Below are 16,955 nucleotides of genomic sequence, written 5' to 3' on the forward strand. Positions count from 1 at the left end.
AGGAAACATCGGGATGCACCAAGACGGGAGCAGACGCAAAATTCTCTTTAATCTTAGAAAAGGCTGCAAGCGCCTCCTCCGACCAAGAGGAAAAATCCGCCCCCTTCTTTGTCATGTCAGTGAGGGGTTTGACAACAGAGGAATAATTCAAAATGAACTTTCTGTAATAGTTCGCAAAACCCAGAAAGCGCATCAATGCCTTCTGATTCTCAGGAAGCTCCCACTCAAGTACAGCACGGACCTTCTCGGGATCCATGCGAAAACCAGAAGCAGAGAGGAGAAAACCCAGAAATTGAATCTCAGATACCATAAAAAGACATTTCTCCAGCTTGGCGTACAATTTATTTTCCCGCAGAATCTGCAGAACCTGAAAAAGATGATCCTGATGGGTCTGAACATCAGGGGAAAAAATCAAAATATCATCAAGATATACCAATACGAATTTCCCCATTAAATGATAGAAAATACTATTAACAAAATGCTGAAAGACGGCCGGAGCATTCATCAGGCCGAAAGGCATAACGAGATTCTCGAAATGCCCGTCAGGGGTATTAAAGGCCGTTTTCCATTCATCCCCCTCTCTGACCCTGACCAGGTTGTACGCGCCTCTCAAATCCAATTTGGAAAACACCTTGGCCCCAACAATTTGATTGAAGAGGTCCGGGATCAGAGGAAGGGGATAGGGATCGCGAATCGTGATACGGTTCAGCTCCCTAAAATCTAGGCAAGGTCTCAGAGAGCCATCTTTCTTTTTAACAAAAAAAAAACCCGCGGCCACAGGTGACTTTGAGGGACGAATATGCCCCTTTTCGAGACTCTCGGAGATGTAAGTTCGCATTGCGATTCTTTCCGGTTGTGAGAGATTGTAGAGGCGTGCTTTTGGCAGCTTGGCGCCGGGAATGAGGTTAATGGGACAGTCAAACTCCCGGTGAGGAGGTAGCTCCTGAACACCGCTCTCGGAAAACACGTCCGAGAAATCAGAGAGAAATGATGGCACAGTTTTAGTAGACACCTCTGCAAAAGTCGCTGTGAGACAATTCTCTCTACAAAAATCACTCCACTCATTTATTTGCCTTCCTTGCCAATCAATAGTGGGGTTATGTCTAGTGAGCCAGGGTAACCCCAAAACTAGAGGAGACGGCAATCCGTTAAGGACAAAACAAGATATATCCTCCACATGAGTGTCACCTACAGCTAGCCGGATATTGTGAACAATGCCCTTCAGAGATCTCTGTGAGAGTGGAGCAGAGTCAATAGCAAAAACAGGTATATCTTTATCTAATGTGCAAACCTGAAAACCATGCATGGCTACAAATTGAGTGTCAATAAGATTGACGGCCGCTCCACTATCGACAAAAATCTCACAAGAAATGACTTTGCTCTCTAGCGCCACCCTGGCAGACAGGAGAAAACGGGAACTGCAGGTCAGAGGAAAAGCATCAAATCCTACATCAACTTTGCCCAAAGTAGCAGATGAAGCAGAACTTGATGATTTACCTTTTGAGATTTTTCTCTTATTATCGCTCTTAGTACGGTTCAAGAATCTCCTAGACGGACAAACATTAGCCAAATGACCTATGCCCCCACAACAAAAACAGACCATACTCTGAGGACTAAATCCTCTTTTATCAGGGGCAAGTCGAGCTAGCTGCATGGGCTCCTCCTCAGAGGGGAGCGAGACAGGATGAGGCTCCTGCACACTGAATGAGTCCGCACCACTGCCCCTAGACTGACAATGGCTGGACAGAGAGGTCTCGTTTCTTTCTCTTAGACGCCTGTCAAGGCGTACCGCCAATGACATGGCAGACTCTAAGGACGTTGGTCTCTCATGGAAAGCAAACGCATCTTTTAATCTCTCCGAGAGACCATGACAGAACTGACTCCGGAGTGCAGCATCATTCCAACCCGAATCAGCTGCCCATCTCCGAAATTCAGAACAATAAAGCTCCGCAGACCGTTTGTTCTGGCATAAAACACGTAGGTTAGATTCGGCCAGAGCAACACGATCCGGGTCATCATAAATCTGCCCCAGGGCCACAAAAAATCCCTCCACGGATCGAAGGGAGGGATCCCCTGATGGCAGCGAAAAAGCCCAAGTCTGAGCATTACCCCTGAGCAGGGAGATGACAATCCTCACCCTCTGCTCTTGATTACCAGAAGAGTGAGGACACAAGCAAAAATGGAGTTTGCATGCCTCTCTGAAACGAACAAAATTCTCACTGCCCCCGGAGAACGTCTCCGGAAGTGAGACTTTTGGCTCGCAACAGACTCCATGAGCCGGAGCAGGGCCCAATGCTTGAAGCTGGGTCATAGATTGACGGAGATCCGCTACTTCCAAAGAAAGACCCTGCATGCGGTCAACCAGGTCAGAAAGCGGATCCATGTCAAAAAAGGACGGTTTTGGTGGATTATAATGTCACGAGTGTATGTGAGCAACGATAGTAATTCACAGTACAGAGCAACTGACTGGACCCAGAACTAGGGAGGATAAAGGGTGACCCCTGTCCGACCCTCAACGCTTTCCCTATTCTGCTAAAGCACATGCCCGGATCCAAAAGGTGGAACGAGGCATGCCCACGTGCCTAAGACTAATGACCACTGTAACCCCTACAATAGTGGAAGGGGCACGGCCACCAGTGCCCTACTCAGTATATGGAGGGAACCGTGGCCACCTCAGATCCAGTCAGAAAACAAACAGGAATACAATGTCTGCAGACTTAGCTGAAGGTGTTGTAGCCGCAGAGAAGACGGATCCAAGGACAGGCTGGCAAAATCCGGAGTGCTAGCTGCAGCAGAACACAGGTCAAGTGGACTGATAGCTACAAGTGAAGAAACCAAAGCAAGAGCCACAACTGAAGTGAGAACTATAATCCACATCCTATCATAGGAGGAGGGGTGATATAAAGGGAGGGAAATCAAACACATGAAGGACAGCTGTGGTGAAAGAAACCAGAAGTAAACAGAGTAGTGAGAACGCCTCCCAGCTCTAGTAGTGACATCATCACAGGGGTGGAGAAACAGAGCTGTGAGAACGTCCCAAAGCTCTGGTAGTGACAGTAAGGAAGGGAGGAGATACGGACCTTTAAAAGTAGCACCAGGAGCCAGAAGAAGCAACCCTGACGAAGATTAGCGAACTAATCGAAACGCGTTGGGGTAACTTTGGTCCTCCTAGTCCACCGTAGCTTCTGCCGTGACGTCACGCGGCGCTCCGTGCGAGCCCGAACAAGCGGCTTTTTCTAACAACGAGCTGTGCCACCGGCCGGGGCAAGCTCTGTATTTTACAAAAAATCACAAATAACTACTAGGGTCCAGCCCCCTACACCTTTCCCCATCTTGAACGGCACTTAAAAGAAAAGAAAAAAGAAAAACCCAGAAAGACGCAGGAGAAACAGCCCTCGCAGATGAACACCCAGGATAAGGTATTCTAAAAATCTGTGAGTTTCTGTATTATTACATACTGCGGACCTTCAAAGTGCCGACAGGCGGGGAAAATAGAGGGGGTACATGTCGCGCAGTACCTAATACACAGTTTTGAATATTGATGACCTATGCTCAGTTATCTCTGAGATTTCTTCAGAGATAAGGAATGGCTTCCCCGATCTCTGCGCAGGGAAGCCGTTCTAGTCCCAGGAGTACAATGGTCCTGGGGAAAGCTGCTTCAGATTCAGTGGTCACAATTGACCACGGCAGCTGAGGGAGGCACCGCCATGTACTGGAGCGTTGGAACGGGTGAGCAGAGCAGTGACCTAACAAAAAGTCATAGCTATGATATAATCTATATTTGAGATGACTGGTTATGAGTTTATTATAATACAGTATAGAATACATACTGTACCCAGTGGGGCTGTATGGTCCCCTCTTGTATGGCTTTTATACTGATTGGTCTAATTATTAATAAAGATATTAATTATTACTACACAGATTTTTGTAAACCGTTTTTGGAGATTAGATCCAAGAGAATATGTAGGTGTTTTTGTATATGTTGAGTGTTTTGGTACCATAGCAGTGAGTCCAGGGGCGGACTGACCGGTCGGGCACTTCGTAAGTGGTCCGAGGGCCTGGCCGGGATGGGGGCCCGCCACAGAATAACATAATGTGTTATGCCCAGCGCGCCCCGATTCCGAATGTTATGCTGGCCTGGTAATGGCAGCGGGGACCGGTGTACTCACTGTATTCTATTACACCGGGCCCCGCTCACTGTAATACTAATATTCATATGTGAACAAGAAAAATCCTCTGCGATCCTCTCCGTACTCACAAACTCAGTAGCAGGCAGGCCGGGCGGCAGCGTAACTCACTGACGTCACGCGCCTGCTCCGCCTGCTTCATTCATAAAGTGGGAGGAGCAGGCGCGTGACGTCAGTGAGTTGCGCTGCCGCCAGGCCTGCCTGCTACGAGAGTTTGTGAGTACAGAGAGGGAGAGGATCGCAGAGGATTTCTCTTGTTTAATGCCTATTGCCTACATTAATGCCTCAATATTACAGTGAGCGGGGCCCGGTGTAATAGAATACAGTGACTGCACCGGGCCCCGCTGCCATTACAACACCAGATGCCGGCCCCCAGACCCTGTATTGGGGGTCATTCACTCACAGGGACACTGTTATGGGGGAGATCTGTGGATGACACATATATAGCATAAGGTGCTATATATGTGTCACCCACAGAGTCCCCCCCCCACAACAGTGCCATCCACAGAGCCCCCCCACAACAGTGCCATCCACAGAGCCCCCACAACAGTGCCATCAACAGAGCCCCCATAACAGTGCCATCCACAGAGCCCCCATAACAGTGCCATCCACAGAGCACCATTAGTTCAAAACCCACCAAAAGCACACCTTTTGGTTCAAAATATTTTTTAATTTGGCTATTCCCCACCCCTCTTGTATTTGTTCCGCTACTTGTTGGCTGCGCAGGCATGAGTTCAGTCACTTCAGTGCGCAATCCCGTCCTGCAGCGCGTGATCCCGCGAGACCCGCCGCTGTAGGTCACGGGTCTCGCGGGATCACTCGCTGCAGGATGGGATTGCACACCGAAGTGACTGAACTCATGCCCACGTAGCCCGCAAGTAGCGGATCAGTGGAACAAGTACAAGGTGGGTGGGGGGGGGGGTGATCTGTGGGGTTGCCCAGGCGGCTAGGCCCTTCACAGTAGTTATTAACCCCTTTCAGCAGTCCCTCATTCACTGAAGGGGGGACTGCTCAAAGGGATTAATAACTACTGTGAAGGGCCTCCCCCCCCCCTTCACAGTAGTTATGCCCAGATATGTGCCCCCTTCACAGTAGTTATGCCCAGATATGTGTCCTCTCACAATAGTTATTCTCCCTCCAACCTCCAAATAACCATCATCCACTGTCCAACAGGCCCTTCTACTGTCTTTTATGACTACTTACATAGCTTCTACAATCCCTCTCTTGATTACAGGCCAGCCAGCCGCAGACAGCAAGCCCACAGCCTGCCAACCAGCAACCGTAATTGAGGTAAGAGGAGCCAACTTGGCCTAGGTATCAGCGAGCTATGTTGTGTTGCTATATTTTGAATAGGAACCAGAGTGTTGGAGAGACCCCCCCCCCTCCAGGCCCCATTAGACTCCATTGTAGTCTCTAATGGGAGGGGATTCTTTCTAACACAATCTCTAAAGGACATTGAGATAGCCTCTGCTAGAAAGCCCCCTCTCCATGGCCCATTAGCCCTCAATTGTAGTCTATACTGGGGCCTGGAGGGGACTGTTTCTAACAGAGGCTCACTAATGGATGCTGAGATTAGATCACCCCATACGAAAGCATTGAATCAATGCTTTCCTATGGGGAAAAATCTGACCCTGGAGGTCATCATGCAGAGTGTGAGGACGTCCAGCGTCAGATACCAGACCAAAGGTCTGTTTTACTCCAGGAAGCCCTCAGGTGGCTGCCAGCGACTAGAGGCCGACTTATTGCTGGAACGTAAACAATGCAGTTTCTCTAGAACATTGCAGCTCGATTTGCAAAAGGGACACTGTACCCAGACCACTTCAATGAGCTGACGTGGTCTGGGTGCCTTTTGTGTCGCTTTAACTTTGAAATCTTATTAAAGATTGTGTAGGGTGTGGCTGGAGGCGGGGCAAGGGTGGGGCTTGCAGCAGAACATGGGTGGGGCCTGTAAGGGGGCCCTGAGGGTTTTCAGCCTGCCCCTGAGTGAGTCCAATATATAGGTGTTAAGACGTCTCGTGAACTGATGAAAGTCCCAGAGGCAGCAAAGATTCCAGAAGTATGACAGATAAAACAAGGCCTACTCCCTGCTTGGAAGAGATGACCTTTTTGACCAAAGTAAAGGCTTAAACCTTGAGACAATGTCCTGGACCTATCCTCTTCTTTTTTTAAAGACAGTGAGGGGCATTTATCAAATGTTTTATGCAACAATTGTGATGTAAAAAGTAGCAGATTATGGCTCATGCTCATTGCGGATATAGAGATATATTTGTGGTGCGCGGAGAGCCTGGAGGTCCGTCAGATTTATTAACAGGCCTCATAATAGATTTGGAGCATTCTGCCCTGACTGACTTTACAGTATGACTGGCGTTCGTCTGGTTCGTCTCGTTAGACCTTTGGGATAACACAAGTGGTTTCAGTCAACGTATCAGATCTCAGCTGATAGAATACGATCCTTCATCCACAGCCTGACTTGTAGGCCTCTGTCTGAGAGGAAATTACTAGATTTTGATTTTGTGCCAACCATGATTCAATGGAAGTAACCTAAAGAGCAAGAAGACTGAATACGTAGAAAGGAGCAGAAAGGCTTGTCTGGAGGTGGCTGTACTGGTTTTTTATTTATTGAATGTTCAACATTTAATAAATGTCCAGCTTTGGAGAAGCTGTTCTAGAGGTGGGTCCTACATGTATCAGACACTTATGCCAATCTCCACCATGTGATGTGACATCATGTCTTGTAAACAGAGACAGACAAACCCTCTTGGGTAAACTGACAAAACTCCATCCACAAATCACCAAGTATAACAAAAACATTTAGAAAGAGAGAAAAAAAAGCATTTTATAAAAATAAAAAAATCACATCGTCACACATGCTGTGGAGAACAGGATAATGGGGGTGACTGTGCGGCTGTGTCACACATAATGTAGACCCCGGGCAAACAAGGATTTCTGTTGTCCCATGAAAGATGCCATCAAGGTTGTTCCCAAAAAGTCGCCTGATCCTTAGCCTGTGTAATAGGGCTTCAAGTCTCCGAATATAGTCACGTTGTGATGGTGTAATGGTATTTCTGGAGTGTAATAATATTACAGGTTATAGTCACTAGAGAGGGGTCGTTGATCCAGGGAGTTATTCTGATGCCTCATTGGAGTCGGGAAGGAATTTTTTCCCCCTAAAGTAAGGAAAATTGGCTTCATCTGGATCAAATTTGCAGGATAGCCTTGTAGAATGACAGGCTGAACTGGACAGACGTATGTCTATCCAGTTCATATGTTACTATGTAAAACCATAAGGGTTAACCCCGTGCAAGTTTGTTTTTTGTCACAATGTGTTGATATCAATATTTCATCCTATTTTAAAACAATAAAAAAAGATAAAGCAGCTGAACTTGAACAAAAATCACTAACACTTGGAGAGAATTCGTAAAGTGTATTTTTATTTAATTTATGCACTTATATAGCGCTGACATATTCGGCAGCGCTGTACAGACATTAACATCACACTGTACCCAATGGGGCTTACAATCTAAGTTCCCTATCAGTTCCCTAACACCAGTGCTAACCAATGAGCCACTGTATTGAGCAGGAAACAAAATCTCCCATATAAGAGTCCAGTAGACACAACTGCTCATTCACACACTTGTGTATTTCGGTCAGTGTTTGTATAAGCCTGAACCAGGAGCAGAACGCGAACAGACACACGTGTAATGGAAAGATTTCCACATCTTCCTCCTAGTTATGGATTACAAATACTTATATTAAAGGCCGATCAAAAATGACAAGTGTGAATGAAGCTTTACAATAAATGATTGCCAAGGTTGCTTATGCGAAAGGATAGCACCAAGTGTTCGAGAATTTTTTGTCTCAAAAAATGATTGTGAATTGAATGTATTACTGTTTTTTCCAAGTTCCAGCACCTTTATCTTTATATACTGTATGAATGAAGACTGATCATCAATATGTCCACATAAAGTATGTTAAAAGATTTCATGGGGAGTCCTTCTTTTTTTCACTATGTCCTCTGGATTCTCCTGCAGTGTGGGTGGAGGTATGAATACAGTATGAAGAAATGTTCATGGAGATAATTCATCTTCACTGCTCTGACAAAATACAAGGCTCTTCTTTTGTTCCTTATATCAGCAACAATTTACCTCCATGGATCCCGGTCACTGAGGACTTCAGGCAAATATAATTTGGATGTCTGGCCAATCCAGGTTGATTCAGCCCAAAAATAAATCTCCTTATTGGATAAAATTGCTTAAAATCTGTGAAACCTGCTGGGTTCAAATAATTTTTTCCCCTTCCTTCTAATACATTTTCCACACATAGAAGATTAAAACACCTTCTGCCCTGTGTGACTTCTCTGATGAATCCCAAGTTTGGCTTTAGTAATAAAACCTTTCCCACATTCTGAACAGAAATACGGCTTCTCTCCTGTGTGAATTCTCTCATGTATAACAAGATGAGATTTATCTCCAAAACATTTCCTGCATAGTGAGCATGAATACGGCTTTTCTCCTTTGTGACTTCTTTCGTGCCTAACAAGACTTGATTTTTGTGTAAAGCATTTCCCACATTCTGAACATGAATACAACTTCTCACCTGTGTGACATCTTTGATGTTTAACAAGACTTGATTTATCTTTAAAACATTTCCCACATTCTGAACATGAAAATGGCTTCTCTCCTGTGTGAATTCTCTCGTGTATAACAAGATTTGACTTATTGGTAAAACATTTATCGCATTCTGAACATGCAAATGGCTTCACCCCGGTGTGATTTTTCTCATGTTTAACAAGATTTGATCTATTTGTAAAACATTTTCCACACTCTGAGCATGGATACGGCTTCTCTCCTGTGTGACTTCTCTCATGTATAACAAGCTCTGATTTATTTATAAAGCATTTCTCACATTCTGAACATGAAAATGGCTTCTCTCCTGTGTGAATTCGCTCATGTCTCACAATATATGATTTACTTGTAAAAGATTTGCCACAATGTGAACACGAATATGGTTTCTCTCCTGTGTGACTTCTCTCATGTATAACAAGCTCTGATTTATTTATAAAACATTTCCCACAGTCTGAACATGAATATGGCTTTTGTCCTGTGTGGATTCTCTCATGTCTAACAAGATGCGACTTATTTTTAAAACATTTCCAACACTGTGAACATGAAAATGGGTTCTCACCTGTGTGGATTCTCTTATGTCTAACAAGAATTGACTTCTTAATAAAAGACTTCCCACATTCAGAACATGTATATGGTTTCTCTCCTGTGTGACTCCTCTGATGTTCCCTAAGTTTTGCTTTAGTAATAAAACATTTTCCACAATCAAAACATGAAAATGGCTTGTCCCCTGTGTGAATTCTTTCATGTATGAAACAATTTGATTTATTTGTAAAAGATTTCCCACATTCTGAACATGAATATGGCTTCTCTCCTGTGTGAATTCTCTCATGTATAACAAGATGTGATTTAAATACGAAATATTTCCCACATTCTGAACAGGAATACGACTTCTCTTCTGTGTGAACTCTTCTGTGCCTAATAATTGTTGAGCTATATGTAAACGGTTTTCCAAATTTACCATAGTGGAACCTTTTACCCTCTTTCTGCCCAGTACTTGTGGTAACAATCTTTGATTGTTCAGAAGAAGGTTCCTTATAATTAGGAGCATTATATGGTAGATCTGTACTGTGAAGTCCTAGATGGACATTATGGGTAATGAGGTTTTCTCCTGAAGAGCGCTGCCCGATATCTTCATCTTCTACTTTATAATCTGGTGATAACATGAACCTTCCATCAGAATTCTTACTGGAATTTTTTGTTAGAAATTAAAAAAAAAAGCACATGATGAAACACTTAACAGAAGGTGAGGTGGAGGATGGTTTAGATGCCTACAGACATGTCTACCTCAAGGGAGCATAGTGATGACTTCTGGGGCTACTCTGGAGGTCCACGTCCAACTGCTCACCTGGTGTATTTGGAGCGATCACATTTATCCAGCACATTCTCACCCAGGTGTGTGATACAGACCAGTTCTAGTACAATATTAATTGCTTTGATTAGTATCATTTTGTGGTCTTTGTCCACTCCATGTTTATTTAGACCTATCCAGAGAATGACAGGACAATCATCCTGTCACTCATTCTAGTCCTCCACCTACTATTATAATGAGACTACTTTAGAGATATATCAAAGCTGATGTAAAGGAAATCTGGTTGATATAGACAACTAAACCAGTTTTCCTTTACGTCAGTTTTCATAAATCTTCCCAATCTCGGACAATGCGTTACCTTTCTATTACAGAATGACAGTATTGCAGATTTAATGTTAATCCCTTAACGCATAATGCCACACATTTACGGGACTTATATAGAGCAGGCTGCTGGGCTTAGTCGGCATCATACATAGCGGGTGCTGACTGTATAATACAGTAATTTAACCCTTCAGATGCCACGGTCAATAGTGATTGCGGCATCTGTGAGGTTAGACAGATGAAGGGGGCTCCCTCTGCCTTCCGATCGGAGCCCCCACATTGAAATCTCGTGGGTCTGATCCGATATCATGACAGCCTGGGGCCTGCTGAAAGTTCTCAAGGCAATCAGTGTCTCAAGCTGCAAAAATTAGTGTCAGGCAGATGCTGCCAAGGCCAATAAGATAATGGGTTGCATCAAAAGGGGCATAGATTCCCGTGATGAGAACATAGTCCTACCACTTTACAAATCATTGGTCAGATCACACATGGAGTACTGTGTACAGTTCTGGGCTCCTGTGAACAGGGCAGACATAGCAGAGCTGGAGAGGGTCCAGAGGAGGGCAACTAAAGTAATAACTGGAATGGGGCAACTACAGTACCCTGAAAGATTATCAAAATTAGGGTTATTCACTTTGGAAAAAAGATGACTGAGGGGAGATCTAATTACTATGTATAAATATATCAGGGGTCAGTAGGAGAGATCACTCCCATCATCTATTTATCCCCAGGACTGTGACTGTGACGAGGGGACATCCTCTGCGTCTGGAGGAAAGAAGGTTTGTACACAAACATAGAAGAGGATTCTTTACGGTAAGAGCAGTGAGACTATGGAACTCTCTGCCTGAGGAGGTGGTGATGGTGAGTACAATAAAGGAATTCAAGAGTGGCCTGGATGTATTTCTGGAGTGTAATAATATTACAGGTTATAGCTACTAGAGAGGGGTCGTTGATCCAGGGAGTTATTCTGATGCCTGATTGGAGTCGGGAAGGAATTTTTTTATTCCCCTAAAGTGAGGAAAATTGGCTTCTACCTCACAGGGTTTCTCAAGGGGCATATGCATTTGTACCCACTGACACTCTACATATACCCTGGATGATTAACAATCAAGTACGTTCACCTGACATCAGGCCAATGGCTATACAGCAAGACGGGACTGAGCAGGACCTGAGCAGGTCAGTGGTGACCGCGTCATCTCGCGAGACAACGTGATGACGTCACTGGTCACATGACCTGCAACAGCCAAATTAGGAAATGAGAAGAGAAGAAAATAAAATATCGTGAGTGCATACTGATCGCGCAAAGAGTCCGCCGCTGACGTCAGTCATCGCATGACAGCTTCATATCAGATGCGGAGAACATCTGCGCGAATCAGGGGCCGGATGATAGCCCTTATTATCGAGTGATCGTTATACTCTGCACCCTAGGAGTGGTCGTTATACTCTGCACCCTAGGAGTGGTTGTGTGTACCTATGGTTCCTGCAGCCCATATATCATTGTGCTGGCAGTCTAATTTCTGTTTCATCATTGTGATTGCACACCTTTTTTGACCCCTATAATTATAGTCCCCTGATGAACCCTTCTTCTACCGGGAGGGGGAAACGCGTTGGGATCTGTGACATTTGGGATCTACGTTACGCAATAGGGTCTTTTTAAGGACAGATTAGTCCTAGGTACGTGGACAGAGTGCATCCACCGTCTAGGTGCATCTTTGGGCTGAGCAGATTGTGGAGGGTAAGAATAGGGACAGATTTCACCCTAACCCAGTATCCCAATGACTCAGCTTCCCACCGCTTAGAAATAACCGTTGATAGCTTCTTCACATAAATTAAGATGTTTTATCCAGGTTTTGTATTTGATATAAAAAAAACGCAACAGGAGGAATAATATAAGAATAAGGGGTTTCCCTGAATCTACCAAAACAGAGGATTTGATCCCAACACTTCAAGGCCTATTTAGCACCATACTGGGAAAACCGGTCTCTGAACGCTTAGAGATAGATAGAGCTCATAGAACCCTGGCGCCCATTAATCCGGATCCCCCCCCAGCCCAGGGATGTCATCTGTCGTCTCCACTACTATGCAGTCAAGGAGGAAATAATGCGAAAAGCCCCCAATTTTTCTACCATTGACTTTGATGGGGCTACTTTAATGATACTTCAAGACCTGTCACGCTCTACTCTGGCCCAGAGGAGAGCACTCAAGCCTTTATTAGACGGCATTCTTCACAGCGTTGGATCTCCCTCTAATTCAACTACCGGATTGGGGTAGCCTTCCCCCGCTGCCCTCTCGTTCTCTACTCCAAAAACCCAAGAGCAACTTCCAGAGACGCGGCAGCAACACACACCCCACTTAAAAGTATTGGACGTTATTAAAGATTGCACAGGATAAGTACGGGTTCTCGAAGAAACGTGAACTTCGCTTTACTTGATAAGCAGCGACACTTTATGTTTAGGAGAGCTTTTATTCTCTAAAGTTAGGCAAAATGTATGCTTTTTCTATTTTCTCTTTATAGTTAGCTCTTTGGTCTACCTCTGGCTTATGATCCTAGGGGTTCCATCGCCACTTAGATAGCTCTGAATGCGGAGAGCGGATATAATGTTAGCTATATAACTGTTATGCTTTATGGATTCTTAGCCTCGGGGCTGCTCCTTTGCTCTGTCATTGGAAGTACGTCACCTATTTTGGTACTAGTCTTTACTTAGGTGGAGATGTTGCACCCCTCTCCACAGAGGGGTTTTCTTCCTTCTTTCTTCTTGTCTTAATCTTTTTTTTTCTTTTCTCTTCCCTTTTTTATTTTCTCTTTTTACCTTACTTTCACGAACATACCCTGTCGTACCCTCCTCCAGCCATCCGCCAGTGACTATGGCTCCACCTAGTATTAAACTCGCCTCACTAAATGTACGGGGATTTAATATCCCTGAAAAAAACTCTAAGATTTTATATGGTATGCACAGAGAGGGGCTGCAGATTCTTCTGCTTCAGGAAACACATTTTAAGCAGGACCACATACCTGGTATATACGCCAAATACTACTCTTATTGGGCGCACAGCACCAACCCTAAGTCGAAAGGTGTAAATATGGCTTTGCATAAATATCTGCCTTCGGGCTCGTTCACACAAACGTGTGATGCCCCTTGCCGTATTGTGGACTGCATTTTCGGATACACAATACATGGGCACCGTTCCGTTGCCATTCCGCATCTCGGATGCGGACCCATTCATTTCAATGGGTCCACAAATCTGGAGATGCGGTACGGAAGAACGGAATGGAACACTACGGAAGCACTACGGAGTGCTTTCTGGGGTTCCGTTCCGTGCTTCTGCACCGAAAAAGATATAACTTGCTCTATCTTTTTGCGGAACGGAAGTGAATGGGTCTCCGATCCCCATGCGCCTGCCCCACGGACAGTGCCTGTGGTTGCGGACCGCAATTTGAGGTCCACAGCACAGGCACCGGCTTCACACGTTCGTGTGAACGAGCCCTTATACCTTTTTAGTCCCAGACAGATCCACGTGGACGGTTCCTGTTTCTGAAGCTGAGGATTCATGAGAGAACGTACACCATTGGAAATCAATACTTACCAAATTTAAGACAAAGTAAAGCACTTACAGGTATTTTGTCCAAACTAGACGCCTTTGCAGAAGGAATAGTATTGTTAGGAGGTGACTTTAATATGACCTTGGAACCCTTGATGGACTCCTCCACGGGCAAATCAATGGTTCCTAGCTCAGCAATATCACGAGCAAAGCAAGCATTATACTCTAGACAATTGGTAGATATTTGGCGCATTCTGCCTCCCAAGGACAGGGATTATACATATTTCTCCCCAGCCCACCAATCTTACAGTAGACTAGACATGTTTTTGATCTCCCATTATGCTCTGGCCTTCCAACCCAGCTCACATATAGGGACTTCTATCTGGTCTCACCACTCCCCAATATTTCTATCTTTGGAATTACCAGGACTGGTAGCTAGGGAATGGACTTGGCACCTCAACGAGGTTTTCAGTGTGTTTGGGGGACTTAGATTCAGCCATTAAAGGTTTCATAGTGGACCACTCATCGGATCCCACGGCTTTTCCTCTGCAGTGGGAGGCACTAAAATGTGTACTACAAGGGGTGTTCATTCAGAATGGAGCTAGACTCAAGAAGGAGAGATATACAACAGCTATTGTCCCAAGTTCAGGCTTTGGAATGTTCACACAAACAGACATTAGACCCGGGGCTCCTTACTGAGCTTGTCCTGGTCAGAGATCAACTCCAGAAGGCTCTCACGGAATCGGTCAGTAGAAATACAGAGAGATTTCGTAGTTACCTCTTTGAAAACGCTAACAAACCAGGTAAGGCCCTAGCAAGACTCCTACACCCTCGCCAACAAGCGAGCTACATCCCCACTGTCAAAGATACGAGGGGCACATCAGTCCATCATCCTCGCCAAATAGCTGAGGCCTTTAAAACGTACTACGAATCCTTATATAACATCAGGGGACAAATAGCTGATATGCAGACATCAGACTAAGATAATCGTATAAAAGCCTATGTAGATGAGACAGCGCTTCCCCCAATTTCTGAAGAGAGGAGTGATCTGGTGGAGGAGGAATTCTCGGAGATGGAAATCAGAGAGGTCTTGACCTCTTTGAAAGGGGGTAACAGTCCAGGCCCAGATGGGTTTACTGCACCATTTTTCAAGAAACATCTCAGCAAAGCTCTTCCGGGGGTCATCCACGGAGATCAAGTAGGCTTTGTGCCAGGCAGGGAAGCCAGGGATAATACCAATCGAACTATCAACCTTATCTCCAGAGCGCATAGTCATCAGGCTCAGCTATGTCTCCTATCAGTAGATGCTGAAAAAGCATTTGATAGAGTTCATTGGAGGTTTATGATAGCCTCTCTGAAACAAATAGGACTAGGGCCTACCTTTGTAGATAAAGTGTGTCAGAGTCAGAGTTAATGGTATACTAGCACCTTCTTTTGACACCAGGAATGGGACCCGGCAGGGATGCTGTCACGCGAACAGGATACAAGATAAACAGGATATAAACAAACAAGTGTCTAGGCAAGAAGCTGGGGATAGAGGTCACCTCCTGACAAATCCCTACCAGCTCTCCCTAGACTTCTATGCCCACGTTTAGACCCTGAAGGTGGGAAAAAACGTGTCCCCGTGCCTAGGCTGAAGATTCCCTAGAATCCCTAAGATGGTGAAAGGGGGAAAGAGGCAGCCTGCTCCCTCAGGACCTGGAGGGGGCAAGCGTCTCTCTAACAGCCTAGACAGACAACCACAAGAAAACAAAACCAACTTATCTTTACTGAGCAGGAACAGCAAATCCTTCCTTCCTTCCTCTGAGCCAGACAGAAGCTATAACCCGCACAGGACACTGGGAGTGGGCGTAATTTAAATTCACACGACCACACCCAGTGCACCTGAAGGGAGGCGGATATAGCTCAACTCCAAAACAAAAAGGCTACACCAGTGCTGCTAACCTGGCAGACCTCCGCACATAGCCTGAGCAGGACATGACAGTACCCCCCCTTCTACGGGTGACCTCCGGACACCCCGGCCCAACTTTATCCGGGTGGGACCTGTGAAAAGCCCTCACCAGTCGGCTGGCACTAACATCCACAGCCGGAACCCACATCCTCTCCTCAGGGCCATATCCCCTCCAGTGTACCAGATACTGAAGGGAACCCTGAAGAACTCTTGAGTCGAGAACCCTGGAGATCTCGAACTCTAAATTTTCATCAACCAGAACAGGGGGAGGAGGCAATGGCGATGGTTCCACCGGTTTCACATATCTCTTCAGTAAAGACTTGTGGAACACATCATGGATCCTCTAAGTCTGTGGAAGATCCAGAAGAAACGCTACTGGATTGACCACCGCAGATATTTTGTAAGGTCCAATAAATCTTGGACCCAGTTTCCAAGAAGGTACTCTCAGTTTAATATTTTTAGTAGATAACCACACCAGATCACCCACACACAGGTCCGGACCAGTCATACGTCTCTTGTCAGCCATTCGCTTATACCTCTTACCCATCTTCTCCAAATTCATTTGGATCCTCCGCCAGATAGAAGACAAGGCAGAAGAAAATCTCTCCTCCTCTGGCATCCCAAAGGAACTAGTCCCAGAAAAGGTACCAAACTGAGGATGAAAACCGTATGCGCCATGGTGACTTACCAGTGGACTTCTGCCTACGGTTATTCAAAGCAAACTCTGCTAGGGACAAGAATGAGGACCAGTCCTCCTGATTCTCAGCCACAAAGCACCTCAAGTAGGTCTCCAGGTTTTGATTAGTACGCTCTGCGGATGAAAAGCCGAAGAGAACGAAAGTTGAATGCCAAGCCGAGAGCAGAACGCCCTCCAAAACCTGGAGACAAACTGTGTGCCCCTATCAGAAACCACATCCGAGGGAATGCCATGCAATTTCACGATATTATCAACAAAAATCTGAGCAAGAGTCTTGGCATTGGGCAGACTGGCTAACGATACAAAGTGAGCCATTTTACTAAAACGG

The 16,955-nt window shown here is 45.4% G+C and overlaps 3 protein-coding genes across 23 annotated transcripts in view; all 3 read right to left on the reverse strand.

The window, feature by feature from the left end:
• Window positions 1-16,955, reverse strand: part of LOC120998305 (gastrula zinc finger protein XlCGF26.1-like) — a 4,064,644-nt gene that overhangs the window by 2,712,616 nt on the left and 1,335,073 nt on the right. The gene's annotated exons all lie outside the window — the stretch shown is intronic.
• Window positions 1-16,955, reverse strand: part of LOC120998315 (zinc finger protein 260-like) — a 56,363-nt gene that overhangs the window by 35,134 nt on the left and 4,274 nt on the right. The window lies entirely within an intron of this gene.
• LOC120998340 (zinc finger protein OZF-like) lies at window positions 7,815-10,186 on the reverse strand. Its single transcript, XM_040429005.1, has one exon. The coding sequence runs from the start codon at window positions 9,973-9,975 to the stop codon at window positions 8,515-8,517; it is 1,461 nt and encodes a 486-aa protein (XP_040284939.1). The 5' UTR covers window positions 9,976-10,186; the 3' UTR covers window positions 7,815-8,514.

Source organism: Bufo bufo, chromosome 4 (genome assembly GCF_905171765.1).
Source record: "Bufo bufo chromosome 4, aBufBuf1.1, whole genome shotgun sequence".
NCBI lineage: Eukaryota > Metazoa > Chordata > Amphibia > Anura > Bufonidae > Bufo > Bufo bufo.